Genomic DNA, 17,123 nt, shown 5'->3' with positions numbered 1-17,123 from the left:
GAATAGTCAAGGGAAGGAGTAGAGCAGCCTGGCGTGGCAGGGCTGTTTCTTCCTGCTATCCCTTTTCTCTCACTGCTTCCCCAGAAAGTGGGTTTAGGGTCTCCCTGAAGGGATGTCTCTGGGCTGTCTGATATCTGCCCACTGATACATTAGCAAAGGTGACAGAAGTCCCTGTGGCTGATGTCCCTTCGCAGCCATCAGCCGAGACAGAGCAGCTGTAAAAAAGCACTGGCTATGAATCTCCAAAATTTACAAGAAAGTGTAAAAAAGAATGCATGTTTTATTTCACTTTTGTTGCTTGCTTCCTTGATTTGGACATCAGAAACTCAATTTTTTCAGGCTTTTCTCAGCAACACTCAGAGAAACAGTTTACTTTTATTTTTGTTCAAAAGTTGAGAGTCTGAATCATATTGGATTCTCCAAGTGGGAGAAGCTTCACATTCAACTGATGGCTGCCAGCAACACTAAAAGCCCTTTGTCTTCCCTTGATTAAAAGCTGGCTGGTCTGAGTTTTGCTCAGGCATGTCCTATTTAATGGAGGATTCACAAGAGAATTGCTATTACAGGGTGAAATGAACATAAACAGCATTTGCAGCAACAACAGTAGTATGTCCATCACAACACACTTGAAGGTTTTTTTAGAAATGCACCAAATAACTTGGATTTAAATCAGACACCATTTGGAATGCCTTTGGTCCAGCTCCATCTTCCCACACTGACCTCTCTAACACACAGTCATGGCCAGTACTCTAACCAGTAACTCAGTTTCTCTTGATCTGCCAGGTGCCTTTGAGTTTACTGGTTATTCCCTTCTCAAACTCTTTATTGGTTTTGACTCCTCTTTTTCCTTTCATAGATATTTTGGGTTGCTCACTAGCACTTTGTCAGTAATTCCTTCAGAAGACCCTCACAATCTACCTTCCAGCTTTCTACTGAAGTGCTATGTTGCTCTGCACTTGGTCCCAGTTCCCTTCTTAATGTATAGTTTACTTTGGAGTCATTCCTTCCTGGTAATCCCAGGTCTTCCCTGTCTCCCAACCCACTTCAAACAGAGAAGAAATATTTGCCTTTTAGGTTCCTTTAGCTGTACTCCCTCTAGCCTATCCTGCTTTCGCTGATACAGGTGTCAGCACGTCAAAGCTAGAGCAACAAGTAGTCACTCAAGGAGTGGATTGTTCCTCTTGACGTCATTTGTTCAGCAGAGTTTTGGAAGTCAGATGTGTAATTTCTTGAAACCGTTATTGTGGAGCATCTGCATGCAAAGATGCAGATCACAGAATTTATTAAAAGCATGATCAAGAAAACCATATGACAGTAGCATGATTTCCTCATGGTGTGATGGGGGATTTTTGGGAGTTCTTTTTGCTTTCACATGCAAAGAAAAGCAGAAATACTCATGCCTCTCTCAGCTGAATTGTGCTTTGTGTTTTAACAGATGTGGAATTTAGTCTTTACTGGATACTGGAGTACAATTCCATTATCTGAAGAGTCCTACAGATAAGCAAAATCTTTAGATAAAACCAGCAGGTTTCTGGAAAGATGTGCCATAACCCCTAATCCCACAGTTGAGGGAAAAGGAATCAGCCAGCTAGCGAGGGTGGCACGTGCTCGGTGCAGCGGTAGCATTGCTGGTGGGGCTGGATGCTACAGGTTTGGGTCTGCTGGCGCTCTTCCCACAAAGCAGGGTTGTGTACCTACCTTTGTGTAAACCCAGACTCTCCGTTCCAGAGCATGCCTGCTAGTTTTGCAGATAGGCCATCCGCTTTATCAGTTTTCCCCTCCACCCTGGTGGCATAGGTGAGCTTTACTTAAATGGAGTTTAAGTAATCAACTTTTGATGAAAAAGGATTTGTTCTGCACTGGAAAAAATACTTCAGGGAACACATTTTACCTATAAACTGTGCCTATAGCCACAACGATAGAGAATTCTTGTAGCTTCCTTTCATGGTGAATTAGGATGATAGGAGTCCAGCTGCTCAGAAAATCAAGCCAATGCTCTTTCTCTTCTCACCTCCACCAGGGAGGGGTTCAGCACAAGAGAAGTCTCCTTTTGAGTATCTGGATATTCTGTACTCAGCCCAAAGTTCTGGTTTATACAAGGCCAAAGTGAAAAACAACAGATTATCTTCCCTCTGTTCTCAGATTCATTTTCGGCATCTTCTCTGGGAGCGATCAGAACAGCCCCCGGGAGCTCATTGTTGTCACTTAAAATGTGGCTGTCATCCAGGCAGCAGGCAGAGCACTGTGAGCTCAAAGCTGTGGTAACTTTAGTAAGTGTGACATTCACTGGGCAGAATGTGAGGTCCTGTTGCAATAACACACACATATTTTTTTGCCTGTACTACCGGAGAGAGAGACGGTGATGCCATATACTTCAGCAACTATGAGCCAGCACGTTGGGAAGCTCTATAGATCTGCAGTGTCTTCATTCTTCCTCTTCTTGCTGGTGGGTAAGTACTAAACCACTTTTCTTAATTAGAAGAAATATAGCTTATTCCTAGAGTTGGGCTTGAGAGGTTCTCTTCTTTTTTTCAAAAAGCAACTTTCCCCTGAGGCCTTCCTCAGGATGTAGGAAAACTCTGTCTAGTGTTGTGCACTGCATTAAACCATACTTTTCTTTATAGGTACATTCCTATTTAGCTAATAGAAATGTTCAGAAAGCGTATGTTTGCCTGTTTTTTTCAAGAAGAAAGGCTGTGTATCATCATTGCTGGAAGCTTCATTTCTATTTTGGTTCTCTGATGTATTAGCAACCGGTTATCATCACAAGGTAGTTATTCATATCCATTTGTGAAAGCCAGCCTCAGCCCAGGGCAAAAGTCATATAAATTAAGATGAGCAATGTGCAGTCATTGATCACTTAATCATAGACAACTGGAAGCTGGATACAGCTTGTATAGCAATCTCATGGCACCAGCTGAGTGTGAAGTTGAGCTTTAAAGCCAACAAAACTAACTGAAAGATGGTCATTCCAGCATGAGAGGATTTTTGGGTTGGAAGTCAAGCCCTATTTGCCCTCAACTTCTCTTCCATCTATTGAGTGTGAACAAAGGAGAGGAGGCTCAGCTAGAAAGGTCAAATTTTGCACTGACCTCCACCCACCATTTTTATTGGCAGCTGGCAGAAGCAGCTTGCAGGACTGCTTGGGTTTAGTCCAGGCACGAAAGCGTAAGTTAAAAGCTCCAGGACTGGAGGAGACCACAGGTGTATTTTATTCTTACCTTTTGTCACCCCACCTCCTCTAGCCTGCCTTGTGTATTTCTCATTCACAGCCAACCATATGGCCTTACATGGGAAAGTATCAACCTGCAGATTACATAAAGGGGAGGCTGGTGGCTTAGTAGGTGCCCTATTAGTCCTGGCAAATGTGGAGCACATTGTCACATTACAGGGAGTCCCAGAGAGCTTTCTCCCCTCATGGCTGAAAACTGGCCGTGAACTACCGACTTCATATGACAATGACCTATTAGATCATCTAATAATTTTTCCAGGTCAAGACAAGATCATCCATGCTGTATTTCCCTGTACTCTGTCTAGCTCAAGTGCTTTCACCAAAAAGCCTTGCATTCCTCTCCATTGGGGATTGAGCCCTACAACCCACATGACAGGGGACCTACACATCACTCTGCTAATGAAGCGACTGACATAAAAAGAGCTTTGAAGCAGAGTCAACAAGGCATTTGGCATGGTATGCTCCCAGATGCCAATATGATAAGGGCATTGTGTATTTGATTACCAGTGAACTAGTATGTTCTAGTTTTGTAACCTTACAAAAGAAAAAGAAAGAAAAAAAGAGGCTGTGCTGTGACCTTCTCAGTGAAACCCTCAAAGAGAGCTGAGGCAAAACAATACAGCCTACTCCTCTTGTGTTTTGATTTTCCTAATTAGCTTTAAGTTACATGATTTGTATTGAATCAGAGATGACATAGCCAGTTATTTCATGATAGGAGGTGCAAATAAAACTCATGATGAACAGAGGCAACATCAAAGCACATTGTTCCTGCTCAGTTACGTTCCCTATGACACTAAGTGGCTGTGTAAAAATGAAAAAGGAACAAAAATTATAATTGTGTTGCAGGGGGTGCATATGGTAAGGCTGGATACTTGTAGTGGAGAAGGAATTCTGTGGCCATTCCTTGAAAACAAAGTAGCAGTAGCACACACCACTTTAGCCAAAGCAGCAGTATCCAGTGGAGATAATGGTTAATGAACAGAGATTTTAAAAGAGTACTTATGATGAAACTGCTCAAATTCACTCTAACAAATAACCAAATAACCATTCACATCAAATAACCAAATAATCAAATAACCATTCACATCAGAATGTTTGATGCACACAGACTGTAATATGTCAAGCTACCATCAGCTTTGTCAAGTATTTCAACTATACTTCGTACTTCATCAAAGTACCTTGTCAAGATACTTCAACTTTTATGACTGCAGCATCGATACACTGTTATCTAACTGGAAGGGTAAAATCTGGACCTCAGATTCCCCTGAAAGCCCCGGTAGGCTCATTGATTATGTAAGATTATATATGAACATGAGGAGAATATCTCATCCAGTATCTTTAATAAGGACTACTCACTTCAGGGGACTGGATCCAAAACTGCAATAATATTTGTGCACCTAATTCTCAGGCATCCAATTCCCATGGATCAGTATTCCAGTTACAAGGCCAAAATTTTCACTTTGAGGTAAAAGCACAGAGCGCCAAACAGCTCTGAAGATTTTTCACATGCTTTGTTGTTGCCTAGTTCCATAGCCAGCTTATACTTTCTCGATTTTTGCATCCATGAGTTATCTCTCGTCTGATATGTAAACTCTCAGCTCTATACCCCATCCTTTTATAAGGCACCTAGAACAGCAGCGCCCTGCTGTCTGATAGAAATTGTCAGTGCTACTCCCATACAAGTAATAAATAATAACAACTATGAAAACAACTGTGATATTGTGCACAAGCATGCCTGGAGGAGCCATTAAAGTAACTCTCAAACCAATCATCAAGGGGTTTGATTTTCTATTGCCTTGAGACATTTGTCCCTGAGCATAGAGAAGCTATTGTCACTGTGAAGCTTTACCAGACCCAGACAACAGTGTTTCACACCCTTTGGATGGCAATGAAATACTCAAGACAATGGAAAATCAAGACCTTCCCTATGGAATGGTCTGCAGTCCTTGAGGGGGCACCAACTAGTATGAAGGGGGACTATTTCACTTGAAGAAAATAAAACAACAGAAGAAACTTTTCCAAATATTGGTCTGAACTCTTTCTTGGTGACAACTGTTGGCTTATTTTTAAGAGTTTGTTCTTCCCTCTTCTTCAGAGAGCAACTATTCCTCTGATCTTCTGAGTCCAGGCTTTTTTCCAGAAATGAGATCCACTCACACTGCTCTTAGCTTCAGGCTGTTTGATACTGTGATTAGCAGATGAGTGAGAGAAGGCAGTTTTAAATCTCTACTACAGGCATGTTGTCCATATTTTTCTAACAAAGGGTAGCAGGACAGTGTCGTCCCTTCACAGAGAATAAATGTCACCTTCAGTATCAACACCCGCAGAATGCTAAGGTGCCATCCCCCAGGTTGCTGATAGGATCTGCTGGGGGTTCAGTCTCTGGCAATGGAGGTTCTTCCCACAATTTCAAGATTTCCTATCCTGAAACTGGAAGTGCATACCAGAACTTCTAAGAAACTCACATTATGTTTTGGGATGCAGGCAGCTGCATTAGGATGCACAGATATTTACTCTACTTGTCAAAACAGAGCTGCCTGTGTGTAAGGGTATCTGCATTTTTTGATTTGTCTCAAAAGCAGTTGAAGCAGAAACATCAGCCCGGAGACTTTTTGGGGTGGTAAGAAAGAAGTTAGTGTTTCAGGTGAAAATGTGGCTGAATGGACTCTAAATTCCACCCAAAGCCACCGGACAATGGCATTAATCTTCCCCTGGTATGGCAGTAGAAAGGAACTGAGGATCAGGAAAAGACCTATCTATACACGTGAACATAATCTAAGCAGGAACTAGGAAAAAAATCCCTATCCTCGCAGTAGTGACTACCCTCAAATTCTAATTCCAGGAGCCATTCTTTGTGCTGGTTAGAGACCAGGAGCTGCTGGAAAGTTTATCATCCTATCACCCTCAACCCTCCTCTTCTTTCTCTTTCCTGATACAGATGTTGGTGTTAGTGGTGGAAGTGCAAGCAAGGAGAATGCAGCTGTAACTCATATAACAGCACAGCCTTCGTTGCTGACAACACCTGAGCCGTGGCACCTTTTGGTGACCCAAACACCAGCCAAGGAAAAAGCCAAAGAGGGTGAAACTGTAGTCTTAAATTGCCACTTTAACAGTCCACGACGACCCTCCCTGACTGACCTGATGGTGAAGTGGTACAAAGAAGATGAAAAGGGGCAGATGGACCTGCTAGAAAACAATGTGACCGTCCTGCCAAATAACTCCAGGGTTTTCATGAGTGGAGACTTGTCCCAAGGGGATGTCTCCCTGGTGATCCTCAATGTGACAACCAGTGACCACGGTATTTATTTCTGTGAGGTTACACTTCCGGATGGGAAGGTGGAGACAGGAGATGGCACAAAGCTCAGGATCAGGAGGGCTCTGGGTAATATTTGATGTTATTTACTTCTTTTCTCCCTCTTTCTCCTCCAAAGCTGGTCTACACCCTTGCAGAAAGAGGGAAGTTGGCCTGTCTGGCCTTTAGCAGGTAGGGCCTGGTGTGGTGGAGTGTAATTGCTCTATAGCATTTCTCATTGTTTTTGTTAGGCCAGCTTATTTTGATTGGCTTACCTCTATAAACAGTCACACAGGTATTATTACAAGGAGGGGCATTTACAACCAAAAAAAGAAGGACTAATTTTATCACTAAAATCAAAGTCAATGCCAGGAGTGAAACAGTCAGACAAGTTCTCTTGTACTCACAGATCTGTTTGGCAGGACCCGCATGAGTGACAGGTGTCAAGATACCATCTCAGGCAACAGCTCCAAACTCCTTTTTCCTGACATTATTTCTCTCCAACCCACTAACTTGTGTATTCATTCCTTAACTCTGGATGACATAAGTAATCCCACAATGAACATGAGGATCACATTGTATGATTTCTGCTTAACTTCATTCACATTAAAATCAAAGTAGCATTAAAAGTGCCATGCTATGTTTTCTTAGCCTCACAAATAGACACTAGGCGTCTTAAGTAAGGAGATACTTGCTTTGCCTTTATCAGCTGGAAATGTCAAAGCAGCTTTCTTTTTTATGTAGGCTAAACACATTCCAGTCCCAACAGATCAACACATCAGAAGGTTTATTATCTTATTATCAAATTAACAAAAAATAGCACCTTCTGTGTCAAGAGTAAATTATGCAAGTGCCATTTCCCCATTATTCATTACTTATTCATTATTCATGGGGACAGACTTTTTATCAAGGCCTGTAGCAATAGGACAAGGGGTAACGGTTTTAAACTAAAAGAGGGTAGGTTTAGACTAGATCTAAGGAAGGAATTTGTCACAGTGAGGGTGGTGAAACACTGGCACAGGTTGCCCAGAGAGGTCGTAGATGCCCCATCCCTGGGAACATTCCAGGTCAGGTTGGACGGGGCTCTGAGCAGCCTGATCTGGTTGAAGATGTCCCTGCTCATTGCAGGGGGCTTGGAGTAGGTGACCTTTAAAAGTCCCTTCCAACCCAAAGATTCTATGATTACCAAAGATTCTAGCTCACTGAGGTTCACTAAGCCTTTGCTCTTTTGAGCCTGAGTTCTTCTGTTATCAAGTTTTGTAAAACTACTCAGTTTAAAGCGTAGCACTAAAAGGGCCAGAAAACCATGCCGCCCCCCCCCTTCAAGGGCTTGGTCATGTGTCTAATGAGGTCTCCCATTGGCTTCATCTCATAGTCTCAATAGTGCAGTTACTCTTGCAATGCCTGCACCCTGCCCAGTGTAATTGCCTTTCTGTGTTCCTGAGAAGATGACACATAACATTTCTGCACTATGCCTGAATTAAAGGGACAAGAGAATATGAGAAATAGAATTCATAAAGAAACGTTATGTGCCACAAATCCAGACTGTCCAAAAACTTATCTAAAATGAAAAAGAGAAATTAGCTGACTCTGTTAACTTGTCCATTACAGGAAGCATATGATGTATATTTTGAAGTAAGATAAGGAATGGTTCTATAGCACCTTCATTGCCTTCACTTTTCTGATGAAATGAGCAGCCCACAAATGGATTTAAACTACAGGATACCTGCCTGTTATGCGGAAGAAGGGAGTGGATTTTTTTACTGATGAGCTGCAGCTGGTTTTAGTGGGTGTCCTCCCATTCGGCTAGGTAGCACAGAGTAGTGGCTGCTCCTGTGAACGGCTGGCCCGATGCTTGGAAATCTGTGTGTGAACATGGTAGCAAAACCACCCAAATTTTCTAGTGAAGCTTAAATATAACTGCATAGATATATGTAGTGAATGCCTGATCATACTGTAACTGTAGATAAAACTGGAAGGCTTTTAATCATTCTTTTATTACCTTTCCTGGGTGAGTTGCATGGCAGAATGACTACCATAAGCATGAGGCAGTCACTTAAAATCTGATCGGATCAGTTGTGTGCCATTGCCCAGCCAGTTTTCCTCTCTCTGAAGAGACATTCCTACTCTGCCAGACTCGAAGCTACAGGGCAGATGCTCTCCACGCTGCATCCCATAACCCTTGTAACAGTCTACCCTACTGTGCTTACCTGACCAAAGGCTCTTTCTGAATCATCCCTCAGCCCCAACAAATAGTAAAGTAAGAATGCAGATGTACTCTTATCTCAAAGAAAATGGGATCATCCCATCTCTGCCATGCAACAGTCCCATATTGCAACAAATGAAAGAAAGGACTTCAGTGGAGCTCTGCCCGCCCTCTGGTGCTGTCTCCTTTGGAGGCAGACAGGGAGACTGATGACTTTCTCAAAATTGTGAGAGTATTTTTTTCCATTTGAAACTGAAGCATACAGGCATAAGTCCCATTAATTCAGACAGCAGCATCTTTTGCTATCACATATCATCCAGCTGTTAAGGGAGGTTGCTAGAGAGATGGGGCTGTCCTATCTCTAAACGCCTGGAAAGCGTAGCAGCTTCCTACACAGGAATGAAAAAAAATCAATAGCTCCATAGTGCAATACACTCTCTCCTGTGCAGAAGCCCATGATTTCATGTCAGACAAGACATCGGCGTAATTGATATCATAGTAAGTCTCTTCCTCTGCAGCCACTGCAGAAAACATGCTGGCTGCATTGCACACACTTGCCTGGATGACATCTTATATTACTCTCTCTACCTTTCCTTCTCTCCCAGGATTGTTTGGTATAGAAGAATCCATTGGAACAATCCTTGGGGTTGTGGCGGCTGGTATTGGAGGCATAGTCGTTCTGATCATTGTTTTAACCCCGCAGCTGAGGAGGTGCGTTCTCTGTATGAGACAAGGCTCTTGCCAAGGTAAGAAACAAGCCAAAGCCTGGAATCCCTTGCTAGAAAGATGAACCCAATTGCCTATTTCCAAATATACTTTTTTTTTTTAACTTGAGGAGGGATTAGCCCTTTTATTACCTCTGGTCAGACACTGGATCTCGTTCAGGAAATAAGCAGTGTGGATGAAACTGTAACAGGCTCGATATTCCATCTCTTTTTCAAATAGTTCTGTGTTTATGTTGGGTAGAGCTTCATGCATGGGCCTAATGAGTTGCCTATAGACAGAACAATACTTCTTTAATTGCCACTTTCAGCAAAGAGTTTTTCAATGATATGTTGCTTATTCGTTTAACAAAGTCCTGGATCTCCTTCGGTTCTTTTAGGTTTGCTCTGAAGGATGGTTCTTCCTCCCACCAACTACATGCTTACATCTGTATTCTTGTAATGCTCCTGTACAGAAAGCCTATGATGTTTTTGTCACATATTAGCAAAAGAAATGACCCAAGAAGAGGCTGATGTACCCAAAAGCTCACCTGTTTTTTCCATCTCTGTCAGCTGGTCTGATTAGAGTAGGCTGACACTGAAGGCTGGGTTTTGAAACAAGCTTAGTTCCCATTTTGTGGAACCCAAGATGTGGTCTGCCTTTCAGACCGAGCTCAGCTGCCTTTTTGCGTTCGGAGGGGAGCCGTGTGATTCGTACCTCTTCTCCTGGCACTCCCAAATCTTGCTCGGCCTGCTGAAAAAAAATCCCCTCCCTGAAGGGACGAAAGGAAGAGCTGCTCGTTGCCATTCACTGGAGCGCTGCCGCCACCTGATGGCCACCGTGGCGGGGACAGGGACACGGCCAGGATCGGCCCCCCTTACCGGGGAGGGTCTGCAAGCCCTTGCTGAGAACCTCACCCCGCGGCTGTTGCTGCGACCCACGCAGCATCATGCCTTTGCAAATCCTCTGCAAGAACAGAGTTCACACCTTCTTTCCTTGCCAGAAAGCCTTGGAAGAGTTTATTGAGTTGTACCAACTCTGTATCGCTCACTTGCTCTCTCTCTGTTTCCTTCTTGCTCAGCATAGCCCGAAGTGCAGCGTTACAGCAGTCACTGGAAGATGCAAAGCCTACAGGTGGAACAACTTCTGATGCCCTGTAAGCCAAAAACGGACCTCTAGATGGAATAAAAGCTTTCGCCCCAGAACATGTGGTCTTTGGCATTTTTATTTTTGTTAGTCTGATTCTTTTTCCTGCAGCTTTGACAGCCACAGTGGCACATTCAGCATCCACCTGCAGCAAGGAGCAAAACAATTGTTTGTAAAGGAATTTGTATGATCAGCTGCCAAAACCCCATAGACTGGCCACATAGCTCTGAATCTAGACTCTGATGAGGTACCTCAGGTCTTTCCCTGGCATTACTTCTTATTTTAAAGGTGGTACTTGGAGTTGGTTGGCTGTGCTTCAGAAGAGACAGAAGGAGCCTGACTTACTCAGGCCCCCCAGCTCCCCAGCTGCTAGCACCTACCCGAGGAAATCAAATGTGTTGCTTTTGGGGGTGCAACCGTGGCTCCCATCTGTCTGCACCTCTCATAGAGGCTCTTGTCCTGTTGGCTTGCTCCAGCCTACAGGCTTGTAACGAAGAGGCAGAGAAGGCCCGCTTGAACATAGCTACCCCTGGCTGAAGGAACAGGATTTTGTTTTACTCCTGCCAGAAGGAAACATACTGTTTCCTATATAAGTCTCTAATACCCTTAAAAAAAGGAGAGATTAAAGATTTGCTTACCTGACTAATGTCATCCACATCCAGTTTCCTGACATGACAGTAACTGACTCCCAGGTGGTCACTGACCAGGGGATATGCCAATACCTGTTTAGGAGAGCAGCATATCAGCTCTGAAGTGTGTGTGGCAGGTAAGTAATAAGTTCTTTTGCAAAGTATGGGTGTGCCAACTAGTAAATTCAGAAAGCCTTGCTGGCCTTGCAATGGCAATAGCCTGGTGTAACTCTGCTCACTTCTGAATGTGCCTCGGAAGTGTCCCCAGTGCTGTGAGGCAGGAACATGAGGGTGAAGACAGCTGGCCATATAAGCTAAGAAACACATGGAAACACCTCATGAGAAAGGATGGAGCCCTCCCTTGGGCCAGACTCTACTTTTCTTTTTGGTAGAAAGGTGAACTCCTCTGAGCACAAATAAGGAATAAGGTGGCATCCACCCTCTTTGATGTCCCCACTCCTCCTGCAGGTCCAGGAAAATAAAGCGGGCCACCCTACTTCTAGACTGGCACACCTCGGATCTTTGAAGGCCAGTGTATCTTTTCACAGAGATGGATTTTACCTTAGTTTTTTCAAACCAGCAGAAGTCCCTGCATGTTTTCCAGATCATGTGCAAATGTATGGGAGCTGAAGGTCTGGCAATGTGAAAGGACAAAACCAGCCATTTGGTGACAAGCAATGTGTTCTTACTGCACTTGCAGACTGAACCCTCAGTTTCTGCAAAGGCAGTGATCAGAGCATGAGCTTATCCTTACTTCAGCATATATGTTGCCGTGTCTCTTCTCCCCATAAACCCTGGCCCGATTGATAGAAATTATCTCACACCATTGTTAGCTCTGGTAAAAGAAGTAAAAGTTTATTCCAGCACCTTCAAATTCAAAGGGGTAGAAAAAAGGTCCCAAAAAGACTATTCTGCCCCTCTATATCTGAAATGGCATGTGGGATGAGTCTGTCCACATAAAAAGTCTGGCCAGAGGATGAAGTGTGGGTTGTACGGGGCTGCTCCCCAACACTTGGCTGCTTCTTGGTCACACAAGCACACCATTTTTTCACATCGGTCTGTCAGGTTACCTGCAAAAGAAAATGTGAGCAGAGGATGAGAGATTCTATATCAGATGATGCAAAGAAACAGTTTTAAGAGGAAAAATTCCCTAATAAAGCAATTCTTAGGGAACAGAGGCCATGGGAGCAGGAACAGAGGACGACCAACATGTTGTGTTGTCTGTGGATCTGACCCTCCCCTGTCCTCTCTCTGTCAACAGGACTGACCTTAACTGTGACCAAGAGCATCAGAAAGTAGCAGCTAGATGTAAACTGGCAACGCTTACAAAAATCTGCCCAGCACAGAGCGCTCCCTGCTTCTAGAACTGTGCAAACAATGGGGGTTTAGTTCAGCGGCTGAAGCTAAAAAAGAAAATTATAATAATCCATTTTCCCCCAGTCAGTCAATTTCCCTTCTAACTCCTCCCTCTGCAAATCAGACTGATTTCAAAAGAAAAAAAAAATGCTGCTTTGCAAGGAAGAGTCTCTGAGAGGGACATTCGGAAACCTGAGATCACAGAAGCACCCACCGGGCATCCTTCACTCATGGTCTGTGAGTTGCTCTTACATCTCTCTGACCACAGCAGAGGAGCCAAGGAACTCTGCAGCAGGGTCAGGTACCCGATTTTTATGAGTCAGCAGCTAACGAAGCGGATCAAAATCATACGTATGGAACTATTTATAATGCAATTATATGACTATGTGACTAGGTAAGGACCATAAGGAACATCAAAGCAACTAGCTCAGGTAGCTACATTGTAAATGACTGATTTGGGAGTAATGAAGTCCCCCTATAATGCAGCCATTGGGCTAATACTATTTCAAAGCACAGTGCCTTGTTTATTTGAGGCTGTAACTACATATTATCTAACACCCACCAAGTGCTGCACCAGGCAAAGTTTGAAGTGTAACTTTATGCCAGTGCACATGGGTTTTCCTCCAAAACCAGCTGCAATGAGCATAGGAATCCTTCCAGATTTCACTGGACTTTGCTGGATCAACCCTGCATCTGATAAAGCAGAAGAGTCCATATTTCTTAAGCTTTTCTGAAAAGAATCACTTATTTACCAGTAAAAAGTGTTTCAAGGGTCCCACTGATGAGGACTCAGCGCTAAGTCCATTTTTTCCTTAGCTACCTGTCCTGCCTGATTTTCTCCTTGCCCTTCTGCTCCTTAAGTTCTTCCTACGCTGTGCCAACCACTGTCCATCTAACGTGAATACAAGAGTCTGGCTTGGCAGTCATTTCTGTTAAAGCAGAATGATTTTTTTGACCAGCCCCTAGAGCTTACAGACTTTTCTATATTTGAGATATTTATTGAATGGAATTTGCCTACATATGATGGAATATCTGAATGGAAAAATATGGTTTTGCCCATTTTTTCCATTCCACAAACAAAACTGTGTAACAGCAGCAAACGATGAGGAGGAGGAGAAGTTCCTGGTAAAATGAGTAGTTTCTATTTACTTTCCCTGAAAAAATGTGTATTTATGCTTCCATGCCAGGCAACAAGCATTTATTTCCTTTTGCATAGAAAGGACAGTGCAAACTTCTGTTGTTTCTGGACATCATTACCACAGGCCCAGCAAGCATGCCTGGAAATTTAATTTCAGGGATTTAATTTAATTTCAGGGATCAGACATTATAACTTCACACCTTGGTAAAACCTGCTGTGCTGTAGCCTGGGGTAGGAAATTCACCTTCAGAGTGTGTTTTGATTGTTCCTGCCCATGGGGGATGTCAGGGGAAGTGAAGCCTGCTGAGGGCTTGCGGTGAGCAGTTGATGGATGCTTCTCAGCCCTTGCCTGGACATCAGTTAAGGAATTAATGGCATTTGTTTAATGAATACTTGTTAGTCAGATTGGAACAGCTGCAGCCAAGTGCACTCTTATGGAACATACATTGCATATGTCTCATGGGCTCGATGATATGTCTCACATCTGCAACTAGGATTGTTCCTTCACAGCAAAAAGAAACAAGATTTTTTTTTCTTATCAAAATAGCTAGAAGAAAATATCAGTCAGCTATGGAAATATAGGTAAGTGGGAGGAGAGTAGTTATACATTAAAGCAATACATTCCTTAGCCATCACTTTGTATTTAATAGGTTGTTCTGGCATTTGGAAAAGAGCAACTGAAGATGTGCTGTGCCACATCCCATATCTGCTGGCAGATTTTCAGCTGCTGGAGAGCTGAGGATTGTACCAGTAGAATATGGTCTTCTGACGAGGTAGAAACTGTCTTTTAATGTTCAGGCAAGTAGCTTTGATGGTATGGGGACAAGTTTTATTCTCACATGTTTCTTTTCAAACTTTCAAAGTGTTCTACGATATATTTTCTCATCAGGGACATTTCTGAGACTTAGAAATAGAAGTGACAAATTGTAAGACTCAAGTCATCTGGTGTATGTCAAAACAAACTGGTGCAAGCCACTGATGGGCTGTGACTGTGCAATTCAAGACCTTGACTGGATACCAGCTGTAGAGCTAAGCACAGCCTGCATTTGCTGTGTGCCTGCGGCACTTGAGAGCAATCAACTCCGCAAGTTTCCAGATCCCCACTGGAGCCCTCGGGCTTTAGGCTGGAGCCCCACATGAGGCACAGATGCAGGCTGGCACCCTGTTTAACCTGTCTTACAAGTTAGCATGGCTCTTCTCTAGCAGTACATAATGGTAAGTAAAACAGTGAACAATCCCGCTGGAGAGAGGGCCAAAAGTGCCACGGGAAGACCACCCCTGCAGAAGTGGTCACAGGCAGACCATTGCACAGCGCTGGGAAGGCGTCCTTATGGAGCAGGGGTGCGTAATGCAGGTGGGCAGAGACCCTCCAGAGAGGCATCTGCATCCTTGCCAAACTCAGATGGCTTATCGGCTCCGGGGCCCACACTACTGCTCTTCAGCCTGGGGAGGACTCAGGTTTCCTGGGACAGGTGGTGCTGGGGCTCCAGCCTTCCTCCCAGCTCCAGCTGGGGACTCTTGGCAAGACTAACGATCCAGGCAAGGCAAGGGCAGAGAGCTCGGAGGAGAATGGACATTGCCCAAAGTGGCTTTGAAACCAGCTCAGCATAAACAGACCTACCTCTGAGGCCCACAAAGCTCTTCGGTCAGCCTAGCACCTGCTGAGTAGGGAGCGAAATGGACCCGAACACGAGCGAGCATTTCCTTACCGCACCGCACAGTGTTCTGCTCACATGCCCACTGGTAGCGCTGTGCCTTGGGGCTGCAGCCTTCCTTCTCTGCCTTGTCGTAGCAGCAGTCATGCCTGTGGCAGCACCTGGGAGAGAATAAAAGGTAGAGTTTGGGTGTCCTCCTGCATCCTGCATGTTTTTCTCAGTAGTGTTTGCATGTACTCCAGGAGTGCTCCACTCAAGCACCGGTCACGACAGCAATGTTTGCCCCAGCCTGTCAGTAAATCATTTGTTGATGAATCAAGTGTCCTGGCATCTCTTTGAAAGGCCACATGGCTCAGGAGCTTATTAGTGCCATATTTGCTCCCATGACCACCATGCTTCTTCCTCCAAGCTTTTGCCCTCAGAAAGGCAGGTGTGGTCAATACATGGTAATCCCACCCACTGAAACAGAGCTGAAGCGTTACTATGAGGTGTGTGTGACTGTGGCTCACCAGCTTATGCTTACACCCATCCCAGAATTTGGAGTTGGGATGTTTTTAGCTTTCCTCAGCATCACCAAGCAGCTTCATCTCTTCAGTTTACCTGGACCTGCCACGTGCTCTTTGGCCCATCCAGTTTCTGAGGCTACAAACTCATCAGCCTCAATGGCGGGATTCCTATCAGTTAACTTCAGATCCCTAAATGTAAACATCTACATATAAGATATTGACCTATACTCCCTTTATGCCTGCGTGGGCCACAGCTCTCTCACACCACAGAGTTCTAACACAGGTGAAAAACACAGCATTTGAAAGTGCATTTGCTTTTCATTGACCATAGACAGAGTTGAGGGGGACTAGCTCAGCTGATGATATCTGTCCTACAGACTAGGCAGCAAGATAAATTCCCACTATTGATTACTGCAGAATTTATAGAAAACTTGACCCCACTTGAATTTTATTCTGGTTGTTTAGTGACTCAAAATATGTCAGGAAAAGATTCAGCACTTAGAGAGGTCCTCAGCCAGATAGCAAAGGCTGTTTCAGCAAGAATGTGAGGTCAGAGGCTGGAGCCAGAGAGGAGTCATCTGCATTTCCAGAAGCTGTCCCTGGAAGATCACAGGGACACTACAGAGAAACTGCTCTACTGATTGAGAAGCATTGAGGCAGGCTGATGCTAGGGGCAAATGAAGAGCAGATAGCTTTTAGAGAAGCTCTTGAGTCCTAGATGTGAATCTCTTCAAGAAGTTGATAAGCTGGCCAAAAGGGAGCATGGCTGTGCTGGCTGCCCATAGATTACCGAATCCAGTTGAAAACCTTGATTGTTATCCTCAAGGCCTGAGGTCAGCGTACCTGAAAAGCCAGTAAAAGTCTGGGATCCACCATTATATCCCTCTGGAAAAGTGGAACAATACTGCAAGAAGGATAAAGGTCCCTTGTGCAGGAAGCGCAGCTTCTCTGGGAACCTGTCGGGAGCTGCCAGTAGCTTACTCGAGAACTCAAGATCATCATGAACTTGACCACCCTCTGCTGCAGGAGAATTTTGCCCTTTTAGAAATTGGTTTATGGATATGAGAGCTGGTGGGCTGTGTGAGCTATAAAGCCCAGGAAAAAAAAAACAATATTTGAAGTGTGAAGAAAAAGATCTATCACTGACACAAATTCTAATAAAATCCCTGGCACTAGATCAGGTGAATCATGTGAAAGGGACAAGAGAATCAGACCACTCAGATCAAATTCAGTCTTCAAGTAACTCCTGTGATTACACACA

At 44.1% G+C, this 17,123-nt stretch overlaps 1 protein-coding gene across 1 annotated transcript in view; it reads right to left on the bottom strand.

Moving 5' to 3' along the window:
- Positions 1–12,039: 12,039 nt before the first annotated feature.
- LOC104620655 (group 10 secretory phospholipase A2-like) overlaps positions 12,040–17,123 on the bottom strand; it is a 12,640-nt gene continuing 7,556 nt past the window's right edge. The window contains exons 3-4 of the mRNA XM_010286942.1: positions 15,411–15,517; positions 12,040–12,277 (exon numbers count right to left, since the gene is read on the bottom strand). Of these exons, the coding sequence (XP_010285244.1) occupies positions 12,114–12,277; positions 15,411–15,517 (271 nt within the window). The 3' untranslated portion in view covers positions 12,040–12,113. The remainder of the gene's footprint in view (positions 12,278–15,410; positions 15,518–17,123) is intronic.

This window comes from Phaethon lepturus, unplaced genomic scaffold, assembly GCF_000687285.1.
Source record: "Phaethon lepturus isolate BGI_N335 unplaced genomic scaffold, ASM68728v1 scaffold26905, whole genome shotgun sequence".
Taxonomy (NCBI): domain Eukaryota; kingdom Metazoa; phylum Chordata; class Aves; order Phaethontiformes; family Phaethontidae; genus Phaethon; species Phaethon lepturus.
The sequence above is the reverse complement of the archived record's forward strand: the minus strand, read 5'-3'. Positions and strand labels throughout refer to the sequence as shown.